The following is a 22226-nucleotide window of genomic DNA, read 5'->3' on the forward strand; positions in this document are numbered from 1 at the left end:
GAGCACTGCCCACCGTCCCACTCTCCTTTTGCCAAACCCCCAGACAACATCGCGTCCATGCCATTGCTGAGCAACGACAGCACGGAAACATGTCGAAAAGGTTAACTTTAACCACGAAACCAGATCGGCCGACCTGTAACGTTACACTCTCACTCAAAGGATGGACGATCTGACAGGATTGTTACTATGAGGTGGATCACATTTAACGTGTATAGTAAAGACAAACTCACCGTGTCTATCTAGTCATGATGAAGATGTATATACATTTCAATTTCAGCAGGCAACTATTTTTACAGCTACATTATTGTTCCAGCCACAATTAATCACAACAATGTATATACAATTACAAATGATTATATATAAATTGTCAGTTTGTTGTTTTATACACATGCACACAGACATTATTTTATACATGACATAGTCGTGAGATGCAAGAAACAGACATATGGCAAGAAATCTGTAGACGCGCCCATAACAACAAAAGAATACTTTATTGAACCTTTTCTGATAAGAAGTGTGCGCTGCAAACGTGAGCATTTTTGACGATCGTTTCTGTTCAGTCTGCTCTTTTTATCGTGTTTAACCACAGCTGTCGTCGGTTTTTTGTCTGGCAGTGGCAGCAGATATGCGATCAAATTTCTAATTTGAGGCTGTATTACGTCGATTCTTGCACCCAACATCACAACAAGATGATATTTTAAGCTCCTTATGTAGCCGAATCTGCGCTGGTTTGAATGGGCCGCCTCCAGTTTCCCCTTTGTTTTGCTGCCTCCAGCTAGCGCTGTGACGTCGGCTGACCCTAGTTACCTGTGGTTGGCCTGGCCGTGCGTCACTCAGAAAACAACAGGCCAATCAGAAGAGAGGCTCATGAATATTAATTAGACAGGCCAAAATCGACCTGTTCTCAGCAGAGCTCCTGAGAGAGGAGCTGTAAAAATATATTGAGATAGTTTTTGGTACTTATACCGCAAATATATATTCTTAAGGACATCAAAACCTAAAATAAAACTCCAGAAAGGTGTAAAATATGTGATCTTTAAAGAAAGTTTTTGTCAGAGCCCTTTTTATTCTTAATTTTGACATTAATTTTCATTTTTACACCAGATATATATATCGTCTCAAAATATCGGTTATCAGACTACTTGATCTGTAATAATCGGCATCTGCCCTGAAAAATACATATCAGTCGACCCCTACACTAAACAACTTGGAGAATGTAAGAGAATGTAAAAGCCCATAAATGTATCTTTCATATCTCTAGCTCTCCAGCTGTGAGCGGTTTTGCTGAGGAGGAAAGGCTGCGCTCTTTCTTGAGAAATATGGAGCAGGAAAGGACAGCTCTCGGTGAGTTAATTCAGACTCATGCAAAACTGTCCCCCCACCTCAGTGTGCCTGAGAGACAAGCAGCGGAAATACAGCAAAACAATTTGCGAAGCCAGTGGAGTGTGCTTGAGAAGGATGCAGAGATTGCTCTTTACATGGTTAATGCTCATGCTAAAGAAATCAGCAGCCTTATTCAAGAGGTCAGTGCCTTAAAAGACCATCTCGAGAACATTCAGAAGACCTTGGATGCATCGAAATCCTCATCAGTTTTATGGGATGGCAAGAGAGCTCAAGAAATTATGAATTTAAATGCTGATCTCATTTCCACCCATCAGCAGTACCTCTACCTTCAGCAGACCTCTGAGGCACTTTCCCAGGAATTCCAATTCAATGCAGAGATATTCAGCATAGAGCAGGATCTTCAGTATATAAAAGATCAGCTGAATCAAATGGGTGAACAGTTAGCAGCTTCAACCCCTAGCAGCAGCAACTCAACGTTAAGTAAAATTGTTAAGGTGATGACAGATGCTCTGGCTTGGGCCAAGCAGACAGAATGTGATGTCAAAGGACGACAGAAAAATGTGTCTTTGCTTCCAGAAGAAGTCCATCGACAGATTAAAGATTTAAAGAAATTGCAGTCTGAGATGAACTCGAAGCAAATCCAGTTGAAGTCTTTGGTTGAGGAAGTCACTGAGCTGATTTGTGATCTAGATGAAGCTGATGTTTCGATGGTGACCTCATCCTTGAAGGTCCTAGAGAATTTGTCCAAATCAACAGCAGGAAAACTGGCTGAGGCAGTTCGCGAGATGGAGTCAGGACTTCAGACCCGGGAGAAGATGTCAGAGCAGATAGCAGATGTTGATTCCTGGGTGGTTGGTCATCTGCAGAGGGAAGCTTTGAGGAGAGAAGATTATCAAAGTTTGAGTGTGGCAGACCTGGATCGCAGGTTGAGGCAGATCCAGGACACTCTTGGAGAGGCAGAAAAGCAGTCCGCTGTCACTGAAGCCCTTCTGATGAAAAGCAGAGACATTGCATCCGAGCTAAGTGTCACAGAGAGTACTAAGCTCTATGAGAAACTCACCAACCTTCAAGAGGACATCAGAAGTATTATTATCTATGAGAAGGCATGTTGCCAGAAAGTTATGGATGTTATACAGAGCCAAGAATCCTCTCAGAGGAAGGTGTCATCTCTCGAGAACAGCCTGAGACAAATGTTAGTTGATGTAAAAAGACACAGGTTTCCTGTTACCAAGGATACCCTCTCTGTCATTGAACCCTTCAAACAGATGCTTGTGGAGCGCAAATCTCAGGTTGAGCAAGTCAGTCCTTGTTCAGAGGACAAGAGAAGAGAGATGTTATGTGTTATTACTGAATTGTACCACAAAATGATTGATTTGGATCTCAAATCACAAGCTCATGAAAGGTACTTGAGCCTCAGTCGGTGCACTGAAGATGTCAAGCAAGAAATGGAGGCTCAGATCCCAAGGACCAAAGATGAGAGCATCAACAAAGAGGAACGCTACAGAGCCTGTCAGGCCCTTCTGATCCAGATCTCTTTAGTAAAGCTCTTGTGTGAGGAAACAATGGATGAACTGCAGGAAATCATAGAAGATCTTTATCCATCTCAGCTCTCTGCTGAACAAACAAGACTCAAACAAATACTGGAAAGTCTCAAAACCTCAGAAATGGCAGTGAACAATAATCTTCAGATATTGGAATGGGATCTGCTAAAACATATTTATTATCCATCAGAAAAAAGAGCACTTCAGCAATTCCTCAAAGACACCAATGAGGAGCTGGAAAAGCCTTGTAGTATTGAACCAAAAGAGGCAGTGATTGAAAAACAACTAAGAAAGTGCCTTGTACTCAGAAAGAATGTAGAATCTAGAATGCGAGTGCTTCAGTTTCTTGAAAAAAAGATTGGCGCTCAACCTCCACAGGACTCCAAACAGCTTACTTGCTTGAAGGATATGGTTTTGGAAAAGTGTGATCAACGAATGGTGAGATTAATCTGTTTCATCTTTGACACACAGTTTCATTGATCTATTCCTTTGCAATATAGTTGGTGCAAATGTTTAGAAACATCATATACAGAATCTTTAATGAAAATATACATTTAAACAGATAAAGTCAAGGTAGATTTCTGCTGTCTTTTCAGGTGAGCCTAACTAAAGCTAAAGAACTGCTGAGGAACTACACCAAAGCAGTGACCGATACCATTCGGTTCCTCCAAAGAGCCACATTGGCCTTCCTTCCCTCAATCTGCTCTGCTAGAAGCTGTTCAGAAAGACTAATAGATGCACAACATGCTTTACTGACTCTAGACACAGAGTTCCAGTCACATGTTTCACAGCTTCAAGCTCAAACATTACAAGATCCCTGCTTCAAGCCACAGAAGATTGAATTTCTACACACAGAAGTTCTAGGCGAGCTCCTGGTCAGGCTATCGACCCTTAAGGCCCAGGCTCAAATTAATGTAGAATCTTTGAATAGGTACATAATGTAGTATGAAACCTTATTATACTGTATAAGAACTTTTTCCTAAGAGTAAATGGTCATAATCCCTAATCAAGATACGTAATTACTGTTAACCACAATACACTCAGTATGCTTGTCAAATCTCAAATCTTTATGAAACTTTATCATGTCTTGTCATCAAATTACAAATACCCCATGTCAAAATTAACTAATTTCTTGTCCATAACAAGGTGTGTTGAGTGGCAGAAACATTCTCGTAAGTGCTACAAGGAGCTTTGCCAGCAAGTGAGAGACTTAGAAACATTGCTATCACAGTGTGCTTCCAAAAAAATTACTTCACACAAAGACTGCAAAGACCAGCAACAGAAACTCAAGGTAAAGTCAAAATAAAAGACTAGCATTTGTTAGACTACCATTACCTCCCCTTATAATCTAAAGATCTTTTTCATTTATCTGTGTTTTGCCAGCTGATGCAATGAGATACATATTAATTTGAGGCTAGTATATTTAAACATATTCTTCATCTTTTTAGGCTCTAGTGGAAGAGGTTGCCATGCTTCCTGGAAAACTGGAGAATCTGAGAGAGTGGTGTTCACTGTATGGGTGCAGAGCCAACAGGGAGGATGCCATGAGCGCTATCTGGGGTCAGGTGGCAAGACTGCAGCGCTGTGGCAGTGATCTGCAGACACGCTCAGAGCAAATGGAAGCAGAGTGGAGCAGTGTCACAAGGAGTGTAAGTGCCTTGACTATAACTGGTGCACCAACATGCATGTGAAATAACAATGAAACTCGTGTTTTGGTATGCTTACTCTAAATAAATCATTACACTACACTCTTAAAAATAAAGGTGCTTCACGATGCCGTAGAATAACTTTTTTGTCTGAATGGTTCCATAAAGAACCTTTAACATCTGAAGAACCTTTCTGTTTCACAAAAGGTTCTTTGTGGCGAAAGAAGGTTCTTCAGATTATAAAAAGGTAAGAAAGAGATAGTTCTTTAAAGAACCATTGACTGAATGGTTTTTATGGCACCAAAAATGGTTCTTCTATGGCATCGCTGTGAAGAATCTTTTAAGCACCTTTATTTTTAAGAGTGTATAACCGACTGTGCAGATAAGAAGAACTGAGCTTGTTTTCCTTTGCTGTCATTCTGCAGGTGGAGCAGGCAGCCACTGTATTGGAGCAGGTGGATGCGGAACTTTCAGATAGCAGCAGAGAGAATCTGACTGGTGACGAGCTACAGGAACTACTGCTCTTCTGGTCCCAGTACCAGGACAGACTGGACTGTGAACACAGAGCTCTCTCTGCTTTGGAATTAAGAGCTGCAAGGGTGCTTGGTGTTCCCCCCCACCTGGAACAGGCCCCATCCTTTGAGCTGTGCCAAGAGCTTCAAGCCTTGCAAGAGCGTTACCATAGGTTAGGCACCTACTTAGCCTACTGCTAATTGTCTTTTTTTCTTTACTTTTTTGACTTTTCTTCTTAGTATCTTAATTATGTTTGTTTGTTTTTTTAAACATGAATGTCTTTTGCCCAATATTTCCTATTGTGAACTCCATGTCCCAGTGGTCCACACGTTAATTTCAAACCAGTGGGCTTACAGACTAAAGTAGGTCAACACCGGATGCCAATATCCCATCCCAGATAGGCTAAACCGCACACAGACTAAGCTAAATATCTGGATAATATTTAAATTTACATGCATGAAAGTTTATTTTATGTTGAACGAGAACATACTGATGTAAGGATTCTAGGACGTTTAATAGTTTTTTTTTCCTCCTGCCTTTTTAGCATCCTTTTTGCAGTATGGACTTGGACTGAAAGTTTAACATGACTTTTAAATTGTATGTCCTGCAGTCTAAAGGAACGGAGCTCTCAGGGTTTGAGGGCAGTAAGAACAGAGGTGGAGGAGAGGGAACGAGTGCAGGAGCAGCTGGAGGGAGTCAGAGAATGGCTGGAATCTGCAGTCTCTCTCCTCGCTGTACTGGAGCACGAGCCCAGCAAGAAGCAACTACAGGTTTGTTACTTGTCTTGTGACGTGCATTTGTTAAGCTGGTTTTTATCCACTTTAGATGTTTTTTTGACTTGAGTTGAATTGGATTCTAACTTTGCACAGGCAAGATTTGTTACAGTAAGTAAATTTATTGCACCAGCATGAGAATTACTAAAGCTTATGAGATGCAGAGGAAAGGGAGGGATTTGCCATTGACACAATGTTCTGTTTGTCCCTGACTGCGGCCAGCAAACTTCATTATCTCTGCCCTCACTCTGCATGATGTACTGTATGAATAATACCTCTCACCCATAAATAATACTCCACCTTTTCATGTTGGGGAGTAACGTGTTAACTAAATTGACTACATTTTTTCATTAGGCATTACAAATCATCTGCTTTCAAATCAGTGTAAGTTTTTTTCATTTTGGTGTAGCAGCAAAGGTTCCTGTGTTTTGTTCGTTTGTGAAACATTTAATTCTGTGGTTCTTTACTATGTTTTCCACTAAATTTAATAAATTAGGGTTTGCTAGTTTGATTAGTTGCTTGCTTTTAGTTTCTACTATCTAAAATCTGAATTATTTTTGTGCCAGATAAATGTTTGGGTATTTTTTGTAGTGTAGATAGGATTTTGAAAGAGTAGACTGCCAGATTCAGCGTGCCTATGACTTTACAGATCTCATACCTTACTGGAAAAGCAAAGCAAATGCACATACAAAAGTACAGATGCATACTGAAACGATAATGCACAAATTAAGACATTTTAAAAATTAATAAACCCGAATAGACACTGACAGATTAATGAATCCTGCAGTGTTTGTTTCTGAGCAGCAGAGATACTGTGGGTAATGGCATACAGTGCTGTTTAGTCTAGGTTTTATTGTTCAGTATTGGTTGTCCCAACCAGGCTCTTCCAAGTGACATGCAATTTGTAGAAATGGAAACCAAGCAATCAACAAAATATCCTGTTGTTTATAGCTTACCACGACTGTCGCTGGTTAAGACGCTTTTATTTGCTTGCTCTTTATGTCTATTTAGAACACTGTGTGACTGTTTACTGTGCTGAATAGGCTGTTCCGTCCAATCAGTTCAAACACACACACTCTTAAAGATTCAAAGACTTTTAAACAGTTATTCTCTCTCGAACACACAGACTGCTGTAGATTCTCTTTACCACACACACACAGACAAAGATGAGAGGGCTCTGTGTTAGTGTTCTAGTTAAATAGCTGAGTCATGTCCAATATTCCCACACAATTTCTTTTCACTGTTTCAGATACACACACACACTCTTTCTCTCTTTTTCTCATTCGCTCTCACAAGCACACACTTGTGAATCAGTACCCCCTAAACACACACACCTGTAAGTGGATCCTCCAGGTCTGAGCCAAACGCCAGTAATGATGTCAGCTAATGCACTCTCTATCTCTCTCACACATACAAAATCCCCTCTCAATTCACTTTTCTTGAATGTGTTCCATATTATACTGCCAAAGCAGTAAAGCAGAACGGGTAAGAATGAGCATAAAATATTATGAAGAATAGCAGAAGTCATAACTGTTAATAAAACCTAAAACAGCTGCCAAATAGAGTGATCTGAACGGATAATCTTTCTTTCTCTCTCTCTAATGCATGGTCCATTCTGACTCTGAATCCCTCTGGGTTTTCGGTAATTTTGGGATCTTGTTTATGCAGCTTTTCTTCCCATCTTAAATGACTCATTATAATATAAAAAGGGGGTAGAAGCTTTATCTCACTGGTGAGGTGAAAAGGGTTGAGATGGATAGAGAGAGCTTTTTGAGTGGATTGTTCTGGTTCTGTTATCTTAAAGCTTGAGGGACTACGAGCATCATCAGTGAATGGGTCAACCAGCAAGACTAGTGCTATATGAAAGACTGATTTGCATTGAATATCACATAATATACGAATATCACATTGTGCATCGTTTCCATTTGCTTTCTGGTGTTCCAATAAATGTAAGTGTTTTCTTTATTATATCTTTTTTGATATTTTGTATCCAGTAGAATCTCAAAATTCTTCCACAATTCTTCCACTGTAAAATGTTTAACCTATTTTAACTAAAGTAAAACTTTACTTGGCAAAATATCTGCTGATATTTGTCATGAAAGAAAAATGGAAGAGTCTGATCTTTTTTGATATTTTGTATCCAGTAGAATCTCAAAATTTTTCCACAATTCTTCCACTGTAAAATGTTTAAACTATTTTAACTAAAGTAAAACTTTACTTGGCAAAATATCTGCTGATATTTGTCATGAAAGAAAAATGGAAGAGTCTGAAGGGAAGTGTTATTGTCTGGAGTGCTGTTTTTAATGCCTGAATCTGTAATTTACAATTATCTGAATACAACTCTAATATAATTATGTTTACCAATCATTTGAAACTGTCTTTTTTTTTTTAAAAACGTATGTTTTTTTTTTTTATTATACCCTAAAAAGAATTAAACAATAATATTTTATTAAAAGTACTAACAATATTTTCATATTGTTTAATAATAAATATTTTGTTGTCACAAAGATGAGTAAAAGGTCAATAAATCTCATCAATTTCAGAAAATTTAACATTTTAGGCTTTGACAAGGTTAGTTCAGGTAATCAGAAAAACATTTCTAAAAACTTGGCACTTGTTTGAAACTGTGTTTTTCTTTCCTATTTGTCAGGGACACCATAAAATACCTTATATCTCTCTGTAATAAATATGATTGTATTTTGACCACGAACAACTTCAAATTTCAGATGATGTCTCTTTCTTTATACTCACTGGCTGCTCTGCAAATTACCCATGCTTGTGTAATTTGGGAAACCAGTCAAATTTACCTACCTTTGCTGTTCTTGTTTATGGCACTTCGATGAGCTTTGGTTTGGAAAAAAAACTCTTGTACCAAGTACTTTTGAAATTAAATGGATAAAATGGAAAATGGTTATTTGTGCAGTCCATAGATGTACTCGCTTTTAATGTAGCCTAATTGATGAGCAATGTCGCTTTTTGCTAAACAGGAGGTTCACTCACAGCTGTGTACCCAGAAGGCCGTTCTGCAGCGTATTTCGGAAAGCTTGAAGATGATGTACTCTGAAAAAAATACATCAATTCCAGAGGAGATAGAGGGACTATTACAGGAAGTCTCACAGTCATTACAGAAAGTGGAGGAACAGGTTTGATGCATTCTTTGAATGGTTCCCAACTTATTTTGTTTCAGCACCCAGATTTTACATTCATCGAAACATACCTCTAAAAGTTTTTTCTTATTTTAATATGGACATTTGGCAAATGTTTGTGAGCGCTGACAAGAGCACCATAATGTAAAATACTCTTGTCTGTTATTGAATTCAAATACAACTAAATGTGCTTTGCGCACCTTTTAAACATCACACTCTCTGCTGTTTTATGTCATCTTTAATGAATTAAGAGAGGAGAACATCTCACTCTAGAACAGGTAGATCCCTGCATCAGAGACGCATACTCAAAACACACACACACACACACACACACTCTTTCACAGGTGTAAGATGTGTTGCATCATTCATATACAAACTCTAACACACACACACACACACATGTAGTAGTTAGGTAAGCTCTATGGGTTCGTTAATTAAGGTTTGGGCCTCTTGCAGTTCTTGGAGTTTTGTCTCATAGACACTCAATGTGTCCACGTGTTTAGTGCTTTTTAAAAGTAATATCAGTAATTCTGTTTATTTTAATTGACATATACCTGTTTTTATGTCCATTTCACTCGCTCACTCACAGGTGAAGACCGCTGTGGAGGAAAGTGGCCCACTTCACAGGCTGGGTGCTAAAATCTCGGAGATTAAAGCAGGTCTGGGATCAGTTCAGAGCTGGTTAGAGCAGAAGAGCCTGAACTTCACTGAAGCTGAGAGCACACAGAAGGTCAGACATAAATTTAGCTCAGTGTAAGACTTGTTTCGTGCATTTTGTATTGTAAATGTACATTATCTTACTATTGGTGCCCATATTAACAGGTTACAGCGTAGCAGACATAATGCTACAAGTCGTTTCAGGGAAAGCTCAAAATAAACCTGCCTTTAAGTTCTGTGACAGTGTTTTAAATGTGTTAAATTAGTTTTTACACAACTGTGAAGTCTAGACGCGGATTAAAAAAGTAATGGAAGATTTATTATGTGTTTTATTGTTCCTTTGCAGCGAGTGTGGGATGAGTTGGATGGTTTACATACTCGTCTGACAGCGGTCGAGGTGGAGTTACAGGATGTGAGTGAAATGCATCCAGATGAGACCTGTCTGTTATTTGACAACCTGGCCAACACTCAGCAGACCCACACATGCCTCACCAAACAGGCCGAACAGAGGACCACCTTCCTCAGCAAGGTCACCTGCTCAGATTCCCATGATGCTTTGCTGTACTTGGATAAATATTTAAAGAATGGTTAATCTAAAATTGAGCAAAGAAGTTAAACATGATAGAGAAAACCGGAGTTTCAGTGAATTCTAACTAATTTATGACTTAAATTGTGTGTTATCTAAAGTGTGTTATCTAAACTGACTCTGTGTAGGTCCGTGACTGGATGCAGGAGCAGGAGGAGATGGTGAAGGGGTCACAGAGCTGGATCTCAGAGGCTCAGTCTTGGCTTACAACACCCTGCACATACACCACTGCCAGATGCCTAGACAGTCATGTGAATGCACTGCAGGTATTACTCTCAGAAACCTCATTATCATTTAGCTGACTGCTGAAGAAACCTGCATCATCCCACTGTTGGGTTTGAACTTAGTATTCGGTTAAATGCCCAGATCTTTTATGTATCAGTCTAAAAGCCTTTATCATTTTCGTGTTTTAGATGGTTCTGGATGATTCTGCTCAGATGAGACGGACTCTGCAGGGTTTCGGCAGTGTGCTGACAGAGATGGGAAGTGTGTTTGATGTCAGTCCATTAGAGGAGCAGCTCTCAAATGCTGATCGACGTGTGGCAGACATGCAGCACAACCTGCTGGGGCCTCTCTCTCAGCTGGAGCATGCAGCAGCAGTGAGCATACCGGCGTCTAATAAGATAAATGACTATATATTATAGACTTGTATTGTTTTTATATAAAGCTTATAATAATTACTTTTATGAGATATATATATCATATCTGTGTGTGTGTGTGTGTGTTCTATTTTATCTAACATTCCTAGAGGGAGGTTAGCTAAACTGTAGTTTAGTGCATACAAATGCAGAGCTGTGTTATCTGTAAAAGAGAAAAGTGAATTTCATGAATTTGTGAATTTCATCTGTTCATGTATGTTTGCATGGTGTGTTTAAGGAAGTGGATGCCATTGAGTCAGAGGTGAAAGTCATGGAGAAAGATGTGGCCAAAATCAAATCTACTCTGACCACCAAAGAAGACATCAGTCAGGACAGTCTTAAGGTAAAAGAAAATTTTGCCTTGTATTTAAACATTTGACCAGGTATGGGCGTAACCAAAATGATGTAGTTACTATTAATATCCTGATTGCTGTGGGTGTTTTGTGTGTGTTTGCAGGCAACAGAAGAAAGGACTGACCTGATGAAAAGGACAGTCACTGAGATTCAGAACTGCAAAGATGGTCTGTGTCTTCCTGACAAAGCTGAAAACACACTCCTAGTGTTCAAAAAAGTAGAACTACTACAGAAACAACTGCTGGAACTTGAACAGGTGTACATATATACTGTATACACACACAAGCATGCAAACACAATTCACACAATGCTCAGTATTATGTTTGTCTCCTCTCAGCTGGCACTAGAATACTCGATTGAGGTACAGGAGACATCTGTCCCACCTTTCTGTGTCACACCCCTCAATGCGCCGCCCCTCACTGCCCCAACCCTCAGTGTTCCACCCACAATCACTGAGGAAGACACACAGGTTAGATGAAATATTAGGTTACAATTATGTTGATCAAGAGGCAGTGATTACATATTGATTATAATATATGTGTGCAGGAGAGTGGTCAGATTCAGATTGTGCACGTAGAGGAGGACATCCTGAAAAAGTCAGGAGCAACGCTGATGACGGTGGAGCAATCCACACTGGAGCAGAGACTCACCTGGATCTCTGATAGAAGCAGCCACACCCTCAAAGAAACACAGGTATGAGAATTAAGAAATAAGGTATATGTAAGGTGCAGTATAGTCATGGCTAAAAGGCTTTGTTGGGCACAGCATGCATAGTTCATTGCTTTCATAAAACAGTTACTTCAAAACAAAAATAGTAAAAAAAAATTGTTTTTTTTTTAATTGTCAGCACCGTTATAGCCTTGTGAGCAGCGCGCCGACATACAGTGTCATAGCGCTACGGGCGTCCCGTGTTCGAATCCCGTGTTCGAATCCCGTCTTGAGGACCTTTCCCGATCCTGACCCCTATCTTTCTCCCACTTCGCTTCCTGTTAGTTCTGATCTGTCCTTTCATAATAAAGGCAAAAAATGCCAAAAATAAATCTTTTAAAAAATAGTCTGGACATGTTCATTTTATATTTTTAAAGCTTATTTTAAAGTATTCTTTTAAAAAATATCTTTTACATAAGGGAGGAAACCCTAATATGTAAACCTAAAAAAATCATGTTCTTGTTGGTATTTTTATATATTTTTTTTAAATGTTAAGTGTACAATAATCCACTTTCTCTTTTTAAATGTTCATTTCTATGTAAATAAATATACAAATAAGCAGTTAGAAAACCAAGGCTGTATTAATTAGATATAAAATTCAGTAAAAACTGTAATATTTTGAAATATTATTACAATTTGAAATATTACAAAATTATTTACAATTTGAAGTCAAAATATTTTATTAATTTATTCCTGTGATGGCAAAGCTGAATTTTCAGCAGCCATTACTTTAGTCCTTAGTGTCATATTATCCTTCATAAATTTAATGTGCTGATTTTGGTGCTCAAGAAACATTTCCTGTTATTATCAACATTGAAATAGTTGAAGCTAGAGTTCTGCTGGCTTCACACACTTGATGTTATTTGTCTAGAATGTTCTAACACAGGGTAGCATAATTCCTTCTTATTCGCATATTTGTGAGGTTCATAATATCAAGTGCAGCACATGACATGTCTGCAGTCTGTCTATCTGCGGAAACCTCTCCATCACTCCAGTTGACAATAAGGGGTATATGTAGTGTGCAGTATAGTCATGGTTAAAAGGCTTTGTTGGGCACAGCATGCATAGTTCATTGCTTTCATAAAACAGTTACTTCAAAACAAAAATAGTAAAAAAAAATTGTTTTTTTTTTAATTGTCAGCACCGTTATAGCCTTGTGAGCAGCGCGCCGACATACAGTGTCATAGCGCTACGGGCGTCCCGTGTTCGAATCCCGTGTTCGAATCCCGTCTTGAGGACCTTTCCCGATCCTGACCCCTATCTTTCTCCCACTTCGCTTCCTGTTAGTTCTGATCTGTCCTTTCATAATAAAGGCAAAAAATGCCAAAAATAAATCTTTTAAAAAATAGTCTGGACATGTTCATTTTATATTTTTAAAGCTTATTTTAAAGTATTCTTTTAAAAAATATCTTTTACATAAGGGAGGAAACCCTAATATGTAAACCTAAAAAAATCATGTTCTTGTTGGTATTTTTATATATTTTTTTTAAATGTTAAGTGTACAATAATCCACTTTCTCTTTTTAAATGTTCATTTCTATGTAAATAAATATACAAATAAGCAGTTAGAAAACCAAGGCTGTATTAATTAGATATAAAATTCAGTAAAAACTGTAATATTTTGAAATATTATTACAATTTGAAATATTACAAAATTATTTACAATTTGAAGTCAAAATATTTTATTAATTTATTCCTGTGATGGCAAAGCTGAATTTTCAGCAGCCATTACTTTAGTCCTTAGTGTCATATTATCCTTCATAAATTTAATGTGCTGATTTTGGTGCTCAAGAAACATTTCCTGTTATTATCAACATTGAAATAGTTGAAGCTAGAGTTCTGCTGGCTTCACACACTTGATGTTATTTGTCTAGAATGTTCTAACACAGGGTAGCATAATTCCTTCTTATTCGCATATTTGTGAGGTTCATAATATCAAGTGCAGCACATGACATGTCTGCAGTCTGTCTATCTGCGGAAACCTCTCCATCACTCCAGTTGACGCTATGTGTGTCTGTGTGGTTGCATGGTTGTGTTTGTGCCTGCTGCTGTGCATGTGTGTGTCTCTGATGTGATGGGACAGCAGGAGTCTGAGGAAGAGCAGGAGCTCTGTGAAGATCCAGGAGATGGAGAGGAAGATGCTTCTGATGAAGACTATGAAGATTGCATAAAAAATGAGGATGGGGAGGCAAGAGGAAGATCACCAACCTCTCTGAATTCTGAGGCTTCCTTCAGCATGACTGTGGAGGTAATGCAGGGGGATCAAAGACTTCAGGCCTGGACACCTCCTGATGTTTCCTCTGCATGTTTTCTACATGCTTACTCTTTCCATCACATGGTTCATAGTTTTTCCACCATTTGACTTAACCTGTTGTGTACTTTACTACATTTATCGTCACCCTCCTCAGCTTCACCAAGTCCTTGTTTCTTCTTCTTCCAGATTCTGCTTTGTCACATCAAAGTTTTGATTTCTTTCTTTCAGTTTAATATAAAGATAATTCAGATTTTACTTTTCTGAACACAGTGCAGTTTGATTAGATGATGATGTGCGTGTTATTCCTCGTCCTCTAGGGGGCAGTATGACTTCATTCTTTCATTGAGTTTGCATTTACTATTTTTCAGATACTTCCTGTACTTGCGAATCACAAGTGCTGTGATCTCCATTTGCAAATGTGGCACATGATGAATTAATTTAAACATTATGCAAATCTATTTTATATCCGTCTAAAATGTATTACGTGTATTTTACAGAGATTAAGTGTAAATCTGTATTATTAACAATACCATGATTCTGTCATGCAGGTGTTCATAGGCACAATATAGAGAACTCTTATCCATGGACAAATAACTATAATAATGCACAACATATTGGGCTTTATAAATTTGTTTTGCAAACTCTTCAGTTTGAGACAAGACTTAATCTGTACTTGAGTAACCAATCTCGTGGTTGACTGTTTTTTTTTTTTGTTTGTTTGTTTTTTTGTGCAGGACACAGTTTCTGCAGACGTGGTTTCTTCTACAGAACAGATTTTGGAGCAAGCAGAAGCAGCAGACTCAAAGGTAACACTAGACCTCTACAGTAATAGTCTTTATTTGATCACATTAATGTGTATGTGTAGTGTATTCAGGGGCAAAATTATTGCTGCCTTGCAACCTCTGAAAAAAGACAGTGTGTCAAATTTTTGATCTTTAAAAAGTGCTAAGTGGCCACTTAAAACTCTCGACCACTTAAAACATTTTTAACGTTTTGTAGTCTTTTGGAACTACAAAAAGATATCATATCAGAGTATGTAAAGAGTAACCTCTTTTTCCCTGTGTTTGCAGGTAGAAGTAGATACCTCTGTGGCCTCAGGAACAGGTGTGTCAGAAGCTTTATCTGAAGCAGATGCCACAGTGGAAAGCCAGTCTCTCCCTGCAGACATGGTAACCAATACCTCCTCTGTTACAGAGATCTCCACGTCCCCTTCCAGAGGCCAGCAGAGGTGTTTGGTCTCCTAGTTGTAGTTCTCTCCCTACAGAACCTCCATGTCTTAACTCCCACCTCTACAACCCCTAGATGTAGATGTTTCTAGAGCTAGAACTCTCTTCCCAGTGCATTTACATGGCAGATGTGTAAAAAAAATAAAGACTTCCGAGGAGAGAATCTCTTCAAATAGTTCAGAACTGAGTTCACAATAATGAAACAAGGGGAAAATTAGGCTAAATAGTTTTATATAAATCAAACAAATCATTGTATATAAGGACTTAAAGCAACTTCCTGAGGAGGAGTTTATGATTTTCTTTTTAAATGTTTTTGATGTTGACTAATTCTGTCAGGATATTCTGCAGATCGAGAGAGAGAACATTCTAATACCAAAGAGCATTTTGAATTTTTGTCACTTTCCATAATATCGATGTTTACATGTTACACCGTGTCTATACAGGACGTGTGCGGTGTTGCACAATAAAACTGGATCCCATTATAATCAACTACAGTATAAAGGTGCTTTCACACTTACCGTTGCTCAACTGAATTTAGCAAAATATGCTATTCTGCCAGCTAGCAAACAAACCAACCCTAAATAATTTCTTTCTAAACAGATGTTTTCTTCATCTGGTTATGGTATTGAAGTATAGTGTTATGAAAAAAATGGCTGAATAGAAAGTTCACCAAATCTGAACCTGACGTGAAATTCACTTTGATATTAAGGAAATTTATTTTTGCCACCAAAAGCCCATCAGGCAAAATTCTTCACTGCGCCGATTTCAGTAGAAATTTAACCTGCACAATTTCTCAGAGCGACGATAAATATGACTGCACCTTAACGCTTAAAAAGCACTATTTTTCATACGCTGCACAGTTACTCCCACAAGTTTCCATCAGATATAAAACTATTTTATTTACAAATATCTTTATACACTACCAGTCAAAATTTTGGACACACCTACTTTTCATTACCTTTTCATTATTACTATTTTCCACATTTAAGCGTAATTATTGCGTTAAATGTCCAACCAAGCAGGAAAATCAGTGTATTTATCCATTGCATGGTATCTTTTCCTTGACTTTTAGCTACTAAATACAATACTATGATACCAAAAAGATCCTAAAATCTTTTATATGGCATGTATTTTTTGGTTTTTGTATAGCAGTGTGTTTTCTTTTTTCCAAATGCAAGATAAGATGGTTACTCTGAAAGGATTGTTGAACAGATTTTGTTTCGTGGAGTGAAACAATGTAACGTGAACAGTAAAAATCAGCTAATCGCTGGCTGCTCACTCTGCACAGTTATGTCTAAGTGCATGTGTATTATGATTAATTTTATTGTTTTATTGTTTTTCATGAACGATTGTTGTTTACATGACACATTTTCTAAAAGTAAGCTTTTCCTGCTCAAGAATATAAGAAGAACAGTTGTATACTGTATGCTTTATGTTATTTATATTTAGTATTTTTTTTCTTTTTGTGCCATGTAAACGCACTGACTCTTATACGCACCTGTGCATGTTCTCCTGATCTCTCCCTCTGATACCTCCTGTGTGAACACTATCATGCTCCTTTCAAGTCTGAAAAAAAATAAATTCCAACAAAAAATTCACACTTGCTCGTCTCTCTCTTTCTCTGTCTGTGTCAGGAGCAGGGTGCATGGAGGGGGGAACAGACGCCACACACCAATTACAAACTCACACTGACACACATGACACAGAAACATTCAGAGTCACAAGCCCCACCCACTGAAACAAAAGGCATGTTCACCTTACCTAATGTCATGACCTCTGATGAAGGGCTGGGTGATTCCTTAGAAAAACTTAAGGTAGTTTCAGAAATACATTCCACACTCAGTCAACAGACTCACTTAGAGAAAACCACCTTTGTGCCTCAGAGCCTGAGCTCCACAAAACCCACAAATACACCATCAGCCAAATCACCAGAGCAACATTTACACACTCTGACACACACTCCATCAAATGCAGAAGACCATAGGTTAGACAGCAGAAGCACACACGACACACACACACAAATTACAGTCAAGCCCTGCCTGGAGAGGACAGAGCCACTGGCTGCAAGTGCATCTTTGGTAAGCACAGATGCTGATAGTGAATCTCACCCCACTGACTCACACTTTACACATCAACTCACTCACCTGCTGACTTCAAACTGTAGTAAATCTGAGTGTGTGTTGCATTTTATCTGCACATTTCTCTTTGCTCACCCAAAGGAGAAATATTTCTGTTTCTTACACTAGAATAGCCTACTCAGTGCTATTCTTGCAATCTGAGATCTCAAAGATTGGATTCAGTAACAGGAATTTACCTTTGCAACTAGGTGATTCCTTAAAAATAATCCTTCATTAATCATTAATTGTTGGTTATTATTAATAATTAACAACTCAATATGTACTATTATTAATATTATTAATATTTGGTATTATTACTATTACCGTGTTAAACTCTGCACAAAATCAGGAATCCACCCATATGCAGAAAATATTAAAAACTAAACTAATCAATTTGTATATTTTTCTGCAAACGTCCACGTTAATCTTTTTTTTTTTTTTTACATCAAAAAGTCTTGATTTAGTTTATTTATGATCAGTTCACTCTCTGATTGTTACAATTGAGGAGGCCAATTTTTTTTTTTTTTGCTGTTGTGACTTTAATACTTGTATATAAATACCCTTTTGCATAGAAATCCTACTTCCTCATTATCTTACCCACAGAATAGGCGTTGATGTAAATACGGGCAGTCCAGTGTTGAAATATGTCTGTCTGACGTCAAAAAGTTTTTAATTAAAAGTCTCTGTGGACTGGGAAGGAAGTTTGGATTTCTGAAAGTATGTTTTCATAGTACAAAAAAAAAAAAATCACGAATAGATTTTGATAAAATATGACCTAGGACTATAACCACCAAAGACACTGAGGGGGACACATTCCCAGTTTTCAGATTTGAAGTCCACCATAGGTTATGGTGGTTGATTCTTAAATTATTATAGAGCCCGTCTAATCTATGTGGCTATATTTCTGTTATATGGAAGAAAGAGTAACATCTATGAATTGCAGTAATTCCAATAAATTAAGATATTCTGTGACAAAAGCAGGGTTTTCTCTAAAGCTAGAAAGAAGTGAATTGTAATGGAATAGAATAAAGGATGAAAAATAATCTAGGCCATTTGAGCCTGTGCAAGGCAAAAGTATAGTTCCTCCTTAATGTGTGTGTGAGTGTGTTCCTTGTCACACAAGCTGCCCTCGAAAGTGACGACATTCCAGGAAGTAGTTGTAACCGCAGGTGGGTGGAGAAAACCAGGGACAGACAGAGAGAGAGAGAGAGAGAGAGAGAGAGAAGCTACATGACAAATGACTGGTATGAAAGCTGAGACAGTTTATTGAGAGAAAGACTGCACCAGGGGGCAGAGAAACAAGCAAAAGGGTTAAACCTGTGTGAGACAGAAACTGAGAGAGAAAGAAAGCAGAGTGTGTGAGAGTGTGAAAGTTTGTTTGTCTCTGGGTCAGAGGACACACCCAGTGTGTGTTTGTGTGTTTGTGCTGCTGTGTACTCACTGTTTCTGCTGCAGTCAGCCAGAGCAGGTGTTCTCTCTCTCTCTCTCCTCTCTCTCTCAGTACACCTGTCTTTACCTTTACCTGTCTTCTTCTATTATCCTTCCCCTGCCTCGTGATTTTCTTTTCTCTCTTCATGTACATCTGGCTCTGAGCTGCTGTTGTGTATGATTGTCCAGGCCGCAGGTGAAGCCGGGGGCTCGGGTGGATGGTTGTCCGGTGACGGGCTGCTCCATGCCTGCCGTGAGAGGGCCAAGCAGCTGGAGGTGTGTCTGGAGAGAGCACAGGTCAGTCTGGAGGGGTCGAGACAGCAAGCACAGGACGCAGCCATGCAGCACTGCATTGAACAACAACTTCACAACTGCCAGGTGATCACACACACACACACACACACACACACACACACACACACACACACATATACCTCCATCACAAAACACACACACACACACACACACACACACACACACACACACTCATATACCTGCATTTCAAAGGTCAAGGATTGTTGTGATTATAGTTAACTAAAACGGTTACACATTAGAATAGGGAACACATTCACTATTACTTAAGAGTTTTCCCTCAATAAACTGCTAATTTGCTGCTTATTTATAGTTAGTAAGGTAGTTGTTAAGTTTGGGTATGGGCTAGGATCTAAACTATAGTCATGGAGAATAAGGCATTAATATGTGTTTTATAGGTACTAATAAACGGCCAGTATACTAGTAATATGCATGCTAATAAGCAACTAGTTAATAGTGAGAATTGGTGCTTAGAATAAAGTGTTACCACTAAAACCATTTGAAATAAAATAAAAGTCAACTGAAATAAAATATAAAATCTTCTGCCAAGGCAAAATTTCTCTAAATTAATTTACTAAATTAATGTACTAAAATGACTAAAACTGAAATAAAAATGACTAAAATCTATTGACATTTTGAAAAAGAAAAAAAAAAGACAAAACACACATATTCCCTCTGCCTACTGTTGTTGCTGATGCTGACTCAGCAGAACAGGAAGTGCTCAGAGCTGAGATCTGTCACACATTGAGCCTGGTTATATATTTGGCTCCGTTCAAAATAAAGTTGCCTCTAAACCTGCCATGAGTATTACAGACCAATCTGACACGATCATACAATCTTCTTCTAATGTTTCTGTCTGTAAAAAAGTAGAACTGTTCAGTTCTATAAAACTTTAAAAGACATCATTATCAGTTTCTGTAGAAATCAGTTCTCTCCTGTATAATCAAGTCTTTCTCTTTTTCTTTGTGCCTTGCTCTTTCATTGTCTGTCTTTTTCTGCAGTGTTTTACAACTGTAAACTCTTTTATTGCTTGGAGATCTAAGTGTTTGCCGATGGCAGTAATCACAGGTCACAAGCTCAGATCTCCTGATGTACACTTAAACACAATGCAGTCTTTATGATTAATAGACTGTCAAAATGTATTTTAACTTAGTATTTTGGTTAGACTGAAAATGTATTATTTGTTTAGAATAATAGTTACAGTGTACAAAAATACTGATTGGCTGAAATACAATCAGGAGCAGATTAGATTGGTTTCAGTGATTATGGAAACAAAATAATTATTTTGTTTTATTGTCTTATTTGATGATGGATAACCGCTTTTGCTCTTAATGCTAAATCACTGCAGGTAAATCTTAGCGCTGGATCACTAGAGTTAAATGCTTATATTTGTGTTTATAAGTATTGGAAATGCAAGTGTACAGTAAGTGAGTGGGCAGTACTGTACATCATGGCTCAGAGAACCAAATAATATGAGTCTCTTATTTACTTTTCGGGTGGAGTGAAGACATATTGATGCCTGCTTCTTTTTCTTTCCTTTCTCTCTCAACCTATTTTATTCTCTTTTAAACACACATACATGTTATACACAGAACATGCATGAGCATGTCTGTAAACCCACACAGCGCTGTATTTCCGATGCATGAACGTGTCAATGCATCATGAATTTCAACTTCTCCTTTCTTAAGGAAACTCTCTATGCAGATATTTCAGTTATTGAGTGCTCACTTTCATTTAAAGTTACTTGAGGAGAAAGATAGCTTATCTGTCATGTGCTGATGCAATATTTTTTTCTACCAGTTCTTTGTAAGTTTCCCCATTTAAATCGAATAATTTAGCCTGTCAGATCTTTTGAAGTGTCTTAAAGCCTAAAAGGAATACAGATGTTTATGCTCTCCTGATTTTTTGAGCTTGGCATTGAACATTCCGTCTCATTGTGCTGTTTGGCATTTTAAAGTGGTTAAACCAGATATGCAGTGCACTCACCTTTGTGTGTGTGTGTGTGTGTGTGTGTGTAACCCAACTCCTTCATCAAAGATTCAGAGATTCAGCTGAGCTCCAGCACAGTGACCTGGTAAACGGTTATAACTACCACTTAAACACACCAGCAGCCATCATATGCAGGAATCAATCAGCCTGTAGAAAAATATATCTGATCAGTTGTATACATATGGTTCTGGTCAAGTAGGTGTTAAAGGGATAGTTCACCCAAAAATTAAAATTCTGTGATCATTTACTCATCCTCATGTCATTTAAAACCTATGGAAGTTAGTTTCCACCGAGGGGTTAAAAAATGTATGTGTAAATGTGACTTTTTATCTCACAATTCAGACTTTTTTCTCCTAATTATGAGCTTATATCTGAATTTTGTCTTTCTTCTCTGAAAAATAATCTCAGAATAATAGAATAAACTCAGAATTGTGAAATCAAATGCAAACTCATTTTGCATTTGAGTTGGGGGGGGGAGTCAGGATTGTAAACTGGGAATTGCAAGTAATTAAGCCAGAATTCAGAGTTTATATTGTAATTCTGACTTTTTTCTCAGAATTGCAAGTTTATATACACATAATTGCATGAAAAAAGTGTGATTTGTTACATATAAACTCAGTATTACAAAACAGGCTTGCATAATAGCCTGCATAACTTACTTTTTTCTGTGGAACACAAAATAAGATATTTTGAAGAATGTTGGTACCAAACAGTTTTGATGACCATTGGCTTCTTTTCATAAGACACAAACAGACACATATTCTCAAAACATGAGAGTGAGTAAATAATGACAGAATTGTCATTTTTGAATGAATTATCCCTTTAAGTTATGATAATTATCATCATCAAGGAATCATCATCAAATTATTAAGAAAAAATTATGTGCTGTATGCGCTCAGTGTTTGCTGCAGGATGTACAGGTGGACAGACACTGATCGATCCCAATCTAAAGTCTGTGTGTTGGATTATTAATGAGATTTTCGTTCATATTTGTT

At 37.9% G+C, this 22226-nt stretch overlaps 1 protein-coding gene across 1 annotated transcript in view; it reads left to right on the plus strand.

Annotated features, from left to right (window-relative positions):
• The window catches only part of syne2b (spectrin repeat containing, nuclear envelope 2b), a 96736-nt gene that overhangs the window by 36273 nt on the left and 38237 nt on the right, over positions 1 to 22226 (plus strand). The window contains exons 60-79 of the mRNA XM_016536231.1: positions 1262 to 3323; positions 3482 to 3816; positions 4032 to 4176; positions 4334 to 4534; positions 4957 to 5216; positions 5655 to 5814; positions 8805 to 8960; positions 9553 to 9693; positions 9967 to 10149; positions 10335 to 10472; positions 10620 to 10805; positions 11083 to 11187; positions 11302 to 11454; positions 11536 to 11667; positions 11745 to 11891; positions 13989 to 14153; positions 14894 to 14965; positions 15230 to 15328; positions 17020 to 17463; positions 19120 to 19308. Coding sequence (XP_016391717.1) covers positions 1262 to 3323; positions 3482 to 3816; positions 4032 to 4176; positions 4334 to 4534; positions 4957 to 5216; positions 5655 to 5814; positions 8805 to 8960; positions 9553 to 9693; positions 9967 to 10149; positions 10335 to 10472; positions 10620 to 10805; positions 11083 to 11187; positions 11302 to 11454; positions 11536 to 11667; positions 11745 to 11891; positions 13989 to 14153; positions 14894 to 14965; positions 15230 to 15328; positions 17020 to 17463; positions 19120 to 19308 — 5473 coding nt within the window. The remainder of the gene's footprint in view (positions 1 to 1261; positions 3324 to 3481; positions 3817 to 4031; positions 4177 to 4333; positions 4535 to 4956; positions 5217 to 5654; positions 5815 to 8804; positions 8961 to 9552; positions 9694 to 9966; positions 10150 to 10334; positions 10473 to 10619; positions 10806 to 11082; positions 11188 to 11301; positions 11455 to 11535; positions 11668 to 11744; positions 11892 to 13988; positions 14154 to 14893; positions 14966 to 15229; positions 15329 to 17019; positions 17464 to 19119; positions 19309 to 22226) is intronic.

Source organism: Sinocyclocheilus rhinocerous, unplaced genomic scaffold (genome assembly GCF_001515625.1).
Source record: "Sinocyclocheilus rhinocerous isolate Xijiao unplaced genomic scaffold, SAMN03320098_v1.1 scaffold4019, whole genome shotgun sequence".
NCBI lineage: Eukaryota > Metazoa > Chordata > Actinopteri > Cypriniformes > Cyprinidae > Sinocyclocheilus > Sinocyclocheilus rhinocerous.